This window comes from Periplaneta americana, chromosome 17, assembly GCF_040183065.1.
Source record: "Periplaneta americana isolate PAMFEO1 chromosome 17, P.americana_PAMFEO1_priV1, whole genome shotgun sequence".
NCBI lineage: Eukaryota > Metazoa > Arthropoda > Insecta > Blattodea > Blattidae > Periplaneta > Periplaneta americana.
The window spans coordinates 107,191,677-107,204,555 of NC_091133.1; the positions used below are offsets into that span (position 1 = coordinate 107,191,677).

General features: G+C 33.0%; 1 protein-coding gene across 2 annotated transcripts in view; it reads left to right on the plus strand.

The window, feature by feature from the left end:
- LOC138693240 (insulin-like peptide receptor) overlaps nt 1-12,879 on the plus strand; it is a 147,724-nt gene that overhangs the window by 94,481 nt on the left and 40,364 nt on the right. For both annotated transcript variants that reach the window (XM_069817055.1, XM_069817054.1), the window contains exons 4-8: nt 437-568; nt 645-741; nt 2,372-2,535; nt 5,166-5,349; nt 10,539-10,652. In XM_069817055.1, coding sequence (XP_069673156.1) covers nt 437-568; nt 645-741; nt 2,372-2,535; nt 5,166-5,349; nt 10,539-10,652 — 691 coding nt within the window. The remainder of the gene's footprint in view (nt 1-436; nt 569-644; nt 742-2,371; nt 2,536-5,165; nt 5,350-10,538; nt 10,653-12,879) is intronic.

Below are 12,879 nucleotides of genomic sequence, written 5' to 3' on the forward strand. Positions count from 1 at the left end.
CCCCTTTACTCCGTATGCAGCAGTTGCGCGCGCACTCCCTCTCCACTCTCTCGCCGCGCGCCGTCCCTCAGTGCTTCGTGGAGCCCGCGCGCCTGCTCTCTTGCGGGATGCTGGTCGTGAGTTCGAATCTCACGTCGCTGTCACATTATGTAAACTCAAGCGCAACAATTGAACTTCAAATAAAAAATGACAATCGATAAATAAACCCATAGCAACCAGAGTACCAACACGCGAAACAAAAACGCTAAGTGCTTATGCACCAACCCAATAAATAAGAGTCATTCTCCAGAAAACGTGCATTTTGAAAGTAATGTTCTCCAGCATACTTACATGTCAAATGTCTCAACTCACCTAATTTCTTCAGATTGATAAAAGGTGCAAAAAGTTTTGTAACATTGTCAATACTTAACTTATTTTCTGTATTTTCACTGTGCAGGAAATTGGACTACACTCATTGACAACCATCCTGCATGGCGATGTATATATTGAGAAGAACCCACGATTATGCTTCGTGGACACAGTGGCCTGGGAAGTGATCACGAAAACGGGAAACAGTCCAATTATAACAGTAAGTAGTCACACTCACGAGGACAAATTGTCAGTTTAAGCACAACATAAATTAATTGCATTGATCATGCCCTCAGGCCAACAAGCTGGAGAACGAGTGCCCACGCTGTCCCAACAACCACTGCTACTTCAAGCACAGACAACATTGCTGGAGTCATTACACGTGCCAGAAAGGTAAAATGACTACATATCCTCCATCCCCATATTATCTGGAAGCATTAATGAACCTTAAAAGGAGTTCATTTTCTTTAAGGGGAGTTGGTTGGTAATAGGATCAAAAATAGCAATTTTTTTTATTTGCTTATATCGATGGGTCAGTTCAAAATATAAAGTTTTGAGAAACCTGCATTGTAAAGCTTCATGTTGCTGTGAAAAATCCAATTAACATCACTGTAATTGAAACATACTATGTATATAAAGCATAAATAACAGAATTTGGAGTAATTCCAATGATCCTTTGATTTTTCACAGCAATATAAAGCTTTAAAATGCAAGTTTCTCGAAACTTTAGATTTTGAATTGTTTCCCCTTTGAACTGCCGTCGATATGTAATAACGTTTTTTCTAAGCATTTTTATATGTAATTTATATACGAGTATATTCGGAGAATATTTGTTTCCAATAAATGTGCTTATTCAAATCATGGGGCCATAATATACATTTAACTCTAAACCCTGTTCTCTAAAAACCTGTGGTTTACAAGTTATTAGTACGTGTTTTAGAAAGCTATTTGAGCTATACTTATTGAATCTGTTGGAATATATTAAATTATTCTGTTCGAGATTTCGTTATATGAGAGAAAAAATAAATTTTGAAAATTTTATTATTAAAAAAATTAAATATTCCCCAAGACCATAATATTTAAAGGAATCCTATTCTTTCTGGCAAAAGTGCCTTCGACTACTTCGAGATCTATGTCATTAAAATTTCTTTGAAATCCGAAATTTAGGAAAAGAGAACATTGTACCAATGCATGTGTTTTGAGATTATTAAACTATATAAATTAGAAATGTAAACGGAATTTAATCGCTGAAGTAATAAGTTAGCAGCTTTTACTTATTCTATACATTTCCTTAACTGGAATATATAATTCAATTTTATTATTAACAGTAATATAGCCTACCTCTTTTTGGTTTCAGTTAAACATAAGTAGGTATAATATTTATGTACTGTAATTATAAATTAAAACTTCTTATTATTAAGTAAAACAATGTATTAGAACTTCCAGTAGGTACATATTGACAAAATAGAAAGAGAATATAGCCCAATAAGCAAAAAAATCATGTACCTAGTTGTAAGTAATAAAACCTAAGCTAGACAAAATAAAATTCAGTTAAATATTTTCACAAATTTCACATGGGTTAACAACCAACATTCTTTAAACAAGTTATTATTATTATTATTATTATTATTATTATTATTATTATTATTATTATTATTATTGTTATTATTATTATTGTTATTATTATTATTGTTATTATTATTGTTATTATTATTATTGTTATTATTATTATTATTATTATTATTATTATTATTATTATTATTATTATTATTATTATTATTTACACTCTGCTAAGTTGACTGAATTTCGTGTACCTAGATATCAATGTGGAAATCTTCATAACTACAAAATGAGGTGGGAAAGCACCAAAAAAAAAGTGTGATAAAAACAAACCATATCCTACCGAATTTCATGCAATTTTGTAATAATCCTGTTTTTTAACTAACTTGTTACCGGTATATAAGATTTTAGAATGCGTTAATTTACCTAAATTTTTATAAGGAAATATCTGCTGTTTTTTCAGTATGCCCAGAGAGTTGTGGCACCCGTGCATGCATGCCAGGGGGACAGTGCTGCCATGAGACATGTCTGGGAGGCTGCGATGGCCCTGAACCTGAAGACTGTGTAGTGTGCAACGTGACATTCCAGAATAAATGTGTGCGGACCTGTCCCCCAGACACCTACAAGGTGGGGTTCAAGATATTTTATATTGTTCTTGAAAGATTAATTAAATTGTCATGTTTTGATATTCAGATATTGTCTGTTAACTGAATTTAGAAGCTCTAGGAAATCATTGTTTTATAAACACGATGTTATATTTTTTTTATTATTTATTAAACTATATTTAAAAACTTGTAATGGATAATGGAGAATGAGTATAGTTGAAATTATTTGCACTGTGAAGAATTTAAATTGCTTTTCGATAGAAATAATAATTTTTGTTGTAAATGAAAACGGAAACTTTGGACAGTTACAATATAAGAAGAATAGAAATGAGAATATTTGTAGACGAAACTAAACAAGCATTCAGACTGTTCTACTATTTGCTAGCAGATGGTATATGGGAAACTATTCCTTCATTTTTCTATATACAATTTTAATACTTATATAGGCCTACTACTGATTAACTTACCAACTTCTTTATTGTGTTAATATTTAGGATTTTACCTGAAACTAGTTTCGAAGTGTTGTTCTTTATTGATTAGGCTTTGGACAATCAAATCGTTGCCCAGGGTGCACCATAGCTGGCTGGTCTACGCTATACCCATGATGAGATGATAGTGGGGATTTGTTGTGATACTCTATTTAGATCTCGACATCTAAACATTACCGGTAAAACAATTACTAATTATACTTTGACTAGGAATCATGCTGCTGAAATCTTATACGCGAATGTACGAGTAACTTATATTCAAATTTGTATATAGACTTTCAGATTTTCGTGATTTACTTCCAAACCTATCACTTTACTTGTGTCAGGTGTAGTAACAACATCAAACCACAACCACTTTAACAGTGAATAGCAGTCGTGTAGTATTCTGCTCAGCCACCACAGACTGGTGAACTTGGTTTGGCACTATCTGCTTCATAAACCAAATGTTCACCTAAATTTAAAAAACCACAGTTCACCGCAGTTCCAAGGAGGATACAAGCTGTAAAGCTACAGCAGATCGTGATTTCCATTGTTAGGTTTACATTTTAGTTTAAGATCTTTGTTTTAAGTTTTGAATTTTTTTTTTGTCTCAGTTGCAGTTTAGGATTTGGTTTCTGATCCTGTATATGGTTTGATTTGGTTAAGTTAATTTTTACTTAAGTCATATTGGATTATGTTATGTTATGTTATGTTATGTTATGTTATGTTATGTTATGTTATGTTATGTTATGTTATGTTATGTTATGTTATGTTATGTTATGTTATGTTATGTTATGTTATGTTATGTTATGTTATGTTATGTTATGTTATGTTATGTTATGTTATGTTATGTTATGTTATGTTATGTTATGTTATGTTATGTTATGTTATGTTATGTTATGTTATGTTATGTTATGTTATGTTATGTTATGTTATGTTATGTTATGTTATGTTATGTTATGTTATGTTATGTTATGTTATGTTATGTTATGTTATGTTATGTTATGTTATGTTATGTTATGTTATGTTATGTTATGTTATGTTATGTTATGTTATGTTATGTTATGTTATGTTATGTTATGTTATGTTATGTTATGTTATGTTATGTTATGTTATGTTATGTTATGTTATGTTATGTTATGTTATGTTATGTTATGTTATGTTATGTTATGTTATGTTATGTTATGTTATGTTATGTTATGTTATGTTATGTTATGTTATGTTATGTTATGTTATGTTATGTTATGTTATGTTATGTTATGTTATGTTATGTTATGTTATGTTATGTTATGTTATGTTATGTTATGTTATGTTATGTTATGTTATGTTATGTTATGTTATGTTATGTTATGTTATGTTATGTTATGTTATGTTATGTTATGTTATGTTATGTTATGTTATGTTATGTTATGTTATGTTATGTTATGTTATGTTATGTTATGTTATGTTATGTTATGTTATGTTATGTTATGTTATGTTATGTTATGTTATGTTATGTTATGTTATGTTATGTTATGTTATGTTATGTTATGTTATGTTATGTTATGTTATGTTATGTTATGTTATGTTATGTTATGTTATGTTATGTTATGTTATGTTATGTTATGTTATGTTATGTTATGTTATGTTATGTTATGTTATGTTATGTTATGTTATGTTATGTTATGTTATGTTATGTTATGTTATGTTATGTTATGTTATGTTATGTTATGTTATGTTATGTTATGTTATGTTATGTTATGTTATGTTATGTTATGTTATGTTATGTTATGTTATGTTATGTTATGTTATGTTATGTTATGTTATGTTATGTTATGTTATGTTATGTTATGTTATGTTATGTTATGTTATGTTATGTTATGTTATGTTATGTTATGTTATGTTATGTTATGTTATGTTATGTTATGTTATGTTATGTTATGTTATGTTATGTTATGTTATGTTATGTTATGTTATGTTATGTTATGTTATGTTATGTTATGTTATGTTAAATGCAGTTCAGTTATGTTTCATTGAGTTAGTTTTAGTGAAGTTAAGGTTAGTTTTAATTTACTTTAGTTTGGGACGTTATAATTTAATTATTTTTGCTTTGAGTTTTCAATTTAATTAAGCTGCCTTAAAGTTTTGATAGTACAGAATTATAGGTCGGTGTAGCAGCAGTACAGTGTTTGTTTTTTCCTTTCAGTACCTGAATCGTCGCTGTGTTACTGCAGATGAATGTCAGTCAATGAAAGTGCCCAGTCACGAGAGAAACTTTGAGAGGTCAAATGAGTATGTTGCGTTTGGTGGTGATTGTGTCGCAGACTGTCCTGAGGGATACATCAAGACACTGGAGAAGCCCCGAAAGTACTACTGCGCACCTTGCAATGGTGAGAACCTTTCTCTGTGCCTATTGCCATAGTTTACACAAATAAAATAGTTTATAAATTGTTCAATAGTTTTTGTTTTATATAAATTGTTCATGGCTTTTCGTTCTTTGAGCTCCTTCTTGGTGTCTGACTATGAACCAAGAGAGCCTGGATTCGATTCCCAGCTATATTTAAGAAATTTTTCGAAGGTTATAGGATTTGGAATGAGATCCATCCGGTCTTATGATTGAAAAAACTGGGGAGCCATAGTAGGTGGTGAACTTCTGTCAAAGAAAAGCCGATTGATAATATCTGTAGGGATTCGGCAGCACTGATCATCATAGGCATCAACTTCTATAAAATATTGGGTGGGGGGGGGGACACCTAAAAGTGGAAAATACGAGTTTCGACAGGACTATTCAGGCCATAAAATAAAACATATTATTAAATGCAGGTAATTTGAAAGACACTACATACTGTAAAGAAGACAGTATTTCCAATAATGCACCCTCGATTCTTTCATCTGAAGTTCTTTCCACTAGAAATCTGGTGGCACACGTTCAGTCTTAAATTTACGTTAGTTCTTGCTGAAACACATTCTCTATGACAATCAGATTTTTCATGAACCTAGAACTTCTGTAGAGCTTTCTCTCTGTTTTTCAATCCAACGTTTATAAAATAATCTCAAGTCATATTTGCTTAAAAAAAGTTATCAGTTTCTCAGAGTAAGCTTTACAGCAGTATAAGCAACGAACATCATCTGTAGTTTTATTATACCGTCAGCTATAGCCATGGGAAGTTGATTTCTCCTTTGCTTGAAAATTTCCTTTGTATATTTTCTCAACACACTTTGTAAGTTTACTGGTGGACATAGTGGATTCTATAGCTAGTTCACACTACTATTTAGCACTGTCATTTTCACACTTTTCACTATTGCCACTGCTAGAAGTTACTTCTGTCGATGTGGACGCCACTACATCACTTTATGACGAAGTTTTGGTTTTCTAATATATCGATCCATCTAAAGTACGCAAAATCGTTCAATTAATAAGCAGCAGGCTTTTTGTTGGATATACTCTTTTTGCGCATAAATACTTGCAATATCAAGCGGTATTGTCACATTTTCGTTGTAAAGATTATCCCTACCTACAATTTTATTATTTTTATACCGACATCAATACAGTGACTTCTACCACCACCATCCACAGTGAATAAATTTTAAGCTACAAGATGACTTTTAATTAAAGTTGAAATTAAAAGTCTAACGATTTTTGTCGTCATCAATGAACTAGAGATATGATAATGCTGTTGTATACTCCACGTGGAGTTGATACTGGTATGTCAATTAAAAATGCTAATGCATCATTGGTAGACATATGTTACTGCTGGGTCATTCCATATAAAATTTTAAGAATATGCCAGTGATGTCATGAATTTTTTTGGGCGTTTAATATAATAATATTATTATGAAAATAAATTAAACTGCCAACTATGACCACTGTATCATTAATATTTTAGTCACACGGATGACTGAAAAATGGGTGGCAGTTACATGTTATCCATAATTTAAAATGTTCTAGACACCCTATATGAAGTGTCATCGAAACTAAACAGACGCGATTGTAAACCTGAATAACCATATTTTAATACCTTAAAGACCAATCCGAATAATAATAATAATAATAATAATAATAATAATAATAATAATAATAATAATAATAATAATGCATGTTTATAAAAACACCTCATTGAAAAAAACAAATAGTTTTCTGTTCCAATGCAACAAATTAAATTCATGCGAATTCCATTCGTATTAAAAAAATCTTATTCCTAATCCATCTCCCAAGTTTTATAACTTTATCTCAAAAAACCTGTGAATAATTAAGTTAATAAAATTATTAATTTTTGTTCCGATGATTGAAAATCGCTTGCTATGTGTGGCGGTCGCAGCGTTCGTGGGACTTCATAACGATGAGTAATGTCAAACGTCTGTCTCCCTGACCTTGATCGCGCAACATTCTGTACGACGAGAGAGCCTACCTGCTGAGCTCCTTTGTTCCGGTGAGTTATTTTTATTAAAAACTGACATGATATTTAAGTCAACTTTCTGAAATTTTCACAGTGGAATATACCCTAAAAAATTAAACACATGTTTTTTCGTCTGTAAAACTGAATTGCATTTTGTGTTCTATATTTTTTAAAATTATTTTACGGTGGGTAACTATTTAAATAATTATATATTTTTTTTCATTTTAAGGGCATTTATAAACAAGACTGTCCTTTTTTCGAATTGCATTATAATTACTTTTCCATCTTCCTTTAAATAGTAAAAAAACTTCAATGAATGAAACCGTGTTCTTTGTTAAACCAATATTTTAAATTCTTATTGCTGCCAAACTATGGAAGATATAAATATAGTATTGCTTGAAATTCATATTTAGAACATACAAAATAACCTACTACAATATTTTTAACTTTTAAGACATCATGGTTCAAAAACATACTTTTTTGCATGAATGACCCTGCTTCTTGCGATTAGAGTGGCATCTTGGAAGGGCTAATCAGTAAACAAACTCTTATCTTGTCTCTTTAAAGGAAAGTCTCATCTTTGACACCAGTGGGGTATTAATTGACTTTATATTGCTTGCAACACTATTTCAAATGATGTTACCAAAACTCAGTGTGATGAATAATAAATTCAGAAAAGGGAATTAGATTTATTACCATAACACAGTAAAACACGTGTATTCAATACAAAGACTGCCGCCTGTAAACAGATATTATGTTTTGCGTAATACATATTGAACATTGTTAAGCACGCAGGCATGGTGAAAGGAGAGATTAAGTTTTTTTATGTTTCTAAGCTGCGGCAGGTGGCATATTGTCTTATTCAATAGCACAGATTGCAGGTGTAATAGGACTGCTGATTAGCGAGGGAAATATGACTATTTATATGATCTGCCACCATATGGACTCACGTCAGATGATTGCCAGATGAAAAAGACCTCTTGTTGCTAATACCAATTGAGACAACCAGCAGCTCTTTCAGCAGTTTCTCATCTGAACTTAGCACGTTAGCAGTCCTGTACACCAATAATTAAAAGCTACTTATACTTACCAGCTGCGAGATATGCAGTATTACATATTATTACTTGGGCATATTGGAAGGAAATTTTGGGGGAGGGGGTCCTGACCCTTTCAGCCCCATAGAAGCGGCGCCTATGCTGATTGTGAAGCTGTCCTGTCCCATATGGTAGTTAACTTAGATGGGAGGTGATCAATCGACTCTGGTCTCTTGTGTGATAGTACCTTAGGGCCATATTCATAGACATTTTTAGCGCGGGCTTTTGATGGATTATCAGCGTTTTTCGTATTCATAAACCAGTGTTAGCGATAGGATATGATTTGAATTCTGTACTAGTAACCAGTGGATAGCCGGGGCTAGCTTAGTACGCTCGTAGCGCGTGCTGCGAAATGTCTATGAATAGCACCCTTAGAGTTTAATTTATTCTTCTTTTCTCTTGTGTTAGTCAATTTGTTCACATTTTAGACCTGCTCCCACTTAGCGGAATTGAACAGAATCGAAACGAAATGAAAAGTCTGCTGCCGCTCACATCTAATGGAATCGAACCAAATAGTACTTTTGTGTTTTGTCATAAGAAAGAGAATAATTCTATACAAGATTTATTAATTTTTATTCGTTCATATTAATATGTGATTTTTGTATACATACTATTTTAACAATAACTTTAAATAGTAAATTAATTAAGCCGCCAAGAATGGATGTGGGTTCATTTGTTTTTTCACGAAGGCTTCAAGAGAACTTACGTTCAAACCCGAAACAAGAAATTCTGTTCCGGCAGTGGAATAAATAATCTAGCTCCTGTTTGATTTGCTTCGATTCGATTCGACGTGCTGATTTCTGCTAGCTTCCATTTAAATACATTGTGAAGAGAAATTTTGTTCGATTCAATTCCTCTAAGTGGGAGTCGGCCTTTTGTCTTCTTTTTTTTTTCCTGTCATTTAACCTTTCTGGCATTTTTTTCTCTTGCCATTTACCATTGGGCTGGTATGTAATTTTTCCTGCACTCTGACTTTAATGCCCAGATTGGCGATGAATGTACAAATGTGCTGTAAAAAATGAAAAAAAAAAATGCGCAAGATTTTTGTAAGATATTTTGATGTGATAAATCTCCCGTGACCACAGCTCATGGAACGAGGTGATTGGATTAACTCCTGTTTTTTTTTTTACATCCCCCCCTCCCGGGACGTGTTATTATTGACTTTTTACTTTCAGCTATTTCGTCATCGTCGTCATCATCATCATCATCATCATCATCATCATCATCATCATCATCGTTGGCGCTACAGCCCAAAACGGGCCCTGGCCTTCTTGATTCTCTGCCTCCAATCTTCTCTATCCTGGGCTCTCACTTCCCAATTCCTACACATCAGTAGCTGCTGACAGTCTTCCTTGATTGAGTCCTTCCATCTTTTCCTTGGTTTTTCAATAGGTCTTTTGTCATATCTCTGATCCTGCGTAGCCATCTTCGGTATGCTTGAATTGTCCATTCTCTGAACATGTCCAGCCCATTCTAATTTTTTGAGTTTCACTATTACTGAAATCTCCAGATCCCCTTATCTCTAACAGGTCCGAGAATTCTTCTTAACACTTTCCTTTCAAAACTGTTGATTATATATATATATTTTTTTTTTTTTTGGGTCATAACCTCCATAAATTGAGGAGCGTTTTTGCAGAAGTCGATAGATGCAGAAATTTTAGAAAGTGAATTACATATTGATATCGTATGTTTTCTACCTCCAGAATCGATCTATGAAATCAGATTTACTAAAACTTGATTCATACCGTATGTAGAGACTACCAAACCTTCCAGGTTTTTTCAAAACTCGATAGATCTTGTCACTTAGTGTAATTTCTGTAAAATCTTGATTTCTGCATCTATCGACTTTTGCAAAACCGCTCCTCAATTAATACCGGGCGTATCATTGTCTTGTAAAGCCTCATTTTGGTATTTGGGTGAATTTGTTTAGATTTGAACATGGGTAAAAGATTATAATAAGAACGATTAGCTTTAAGTATTCTGTTTTGTTTTTTGCTATTTATTTTTCCCTTTTCTCTTGCCTTTGCTATTTGCCGCATTCTCAAATTATGTGAAGTAATCTACATATAAAATTTACGACTTTCGCAGGAACTTGCCCAAAGGTGTGTCCAGGTGGAAACATAGACAGCATCGAGGCTGCCAAGAGGCTACGAGGATGCACATATATCCAAGGATCCTTGTACATAGAGATCCATGGAAGAAGTGAGTATGAACTTATGTACAGCTTAAAATTCTCCCAAGTATGTTGAAAAGTTAAAAAGTCGTGGTTGTGTACTGGCCAGTTAAACAGATAAGCATGAAAATGATGCAAATGAATGAATGGGCATCATATGGTAAATCCTTAACGTAGTAATGAATCTGAAATTTTGATTTTGAAGACCCTGAGGAGGTACTAACCCATATCATTATGTAACGTCTGCATTAACATTTTCCAGATCGCCTCTGAACTCATTTAGAGATATCAGGGAGACAGGACTTATCAGACGACATATATGTGGTGTGAGACTTAATGGTAACAAGTCTTGTAAAGGGAATATTTTTATCTCTCTTAAATTAATTTGCTATCTCTCACATTCAGTTGCATATTCTAAATACAATCATTGTTTGTTGTGTAAATCATAAACCTAATGGAATGAAGAACTCGAATGGAACTTGAGCCACTGGCGTAGCGCATTTGCCTGCAGTCGGGCATGGGTTCGATTCCCACTTGAGCTGATTATCTACTTGGTTTTTTTTTTTTCCCCAGGTTTTCCCCAACTGTAAGGCGAATATCAGATAATTATATAGCGACTCCTCGGCCTCATCTCACCCAATCATCAATTTCATCGACGCTAAATAACCTAGCAATTGATACAGCATCGTTAAGTAACCAACTAAAAAGAAATACATGAAAATTTTACAGAGAATACGTAGTTGCTTTGAAATCAAGTCAGCAAGGTTCACGAAGATATGTTTCAACATGACCTGGCTCCATGCCGTTCTTCGAAGGCTGTTATCACTTTGCTAAGAGTAAAAATATTAAATTGCTGGATTAGCCAGATAACTCAAGATTTAAGTGCCGTAGAAAATATATGGCTTATCATTCACGGAAGAATGAAAATGGATTTCACTACAAAAGAAAAAGTTTTAGATATTTCGAAGTATGGTTCAAGAACGCTGAAAATCCTGAAATAAAAGAAATGGACAAAACACTAAACGAATGTATATCTAAGAGACTTAAACGTTTGTTGAAAAAGGAAAGGAGCCAGTGCTGACGTGCAAATTGGGCAACTCACTCCTATTTTAGGATCAGTTCTGGACATGTAGCCTGTTGGCGCAATTCCCCAAGTCGTCTACTAATTTCCCTCTAATTTCAACATCAACACTTGCTACAGTTGGTTTTGTGCTTCCACTGCTGTAGTGATCAGATATTGAAGGCCTTACAAATGATAAATGTTTCTGACCAACACACACATGCCAAGTGAAAACTGCATAGCCATTTTGTGAATAGGTCCATTAGCGAAAATGGAAGTACAGAGAAGAAAAAAATAACACATTTAGTCATTTGTTTCTGCAGCTGGTAGAGCTACATGTATTAATAGTTGTAAATGTGTACCGGTATTGGTTCATCCAAATTGACATTTAAACTCAAAATCACGTAACTTTTTAAGTGTATTTGTTTCCCTTTTTCCTTTTTTTTTTATCACTTTATTAAATTTACTATCCAGCAATATCTAGAAAATGTTGTTGTTTTCTAATGCCAGGCGTTTGACAATAAAGTCATTTGACCTCTTGCACTCCAATATTTTTCAAAGATATTATCATGACCAGCCACTGAAGCACAGATTTTGAGGTGTTCCGAATCCATTTCTTGGTTTGAGTTGCACAATGGACAGTTAGGGGACTGATATATACCAATTCTATGCAGGTGTTTTGCCAAACAATCATGGCCTGTTGCCAATCTAAATGCAGCTACAGACGATTTTCGTGGTAAATCGGGAATTAACTGTGGATTTTGATGCAGGGAGTTCCATTTTTTCCCTTGGGATTGAGTTATCAAATTTTGTTTGTTGAAGCTAAGTATATAGATTTAATAAATCTCTTCACAGAGTAATACGTAGATTTAGTAACAGGTCTGTAAGTAGCAGTGCTGCCCTTCTTTGCTAAAGCATCCGCATTCTCGTTTCCCAGGATTCCACAATTGGATGGTATCCATTGGAATACAATTCTTTTATTGAGTGATATTAATTGAGAGAGTATTTTAGTTATTTCTGCTGTTTGAGATGAAGGTGTGTGTTTAGAGACGATTGATAGAATAGCTGCTTTGGAGTCTGACAATATAACTGCATTCCTAAATTTATTGATGTGGCATAGAAGATTCCTGAGACTTTCACTTATTGCAATTATTTCACCATCAAAACTTGTTGTTCCATATCCAACAGATCTATAA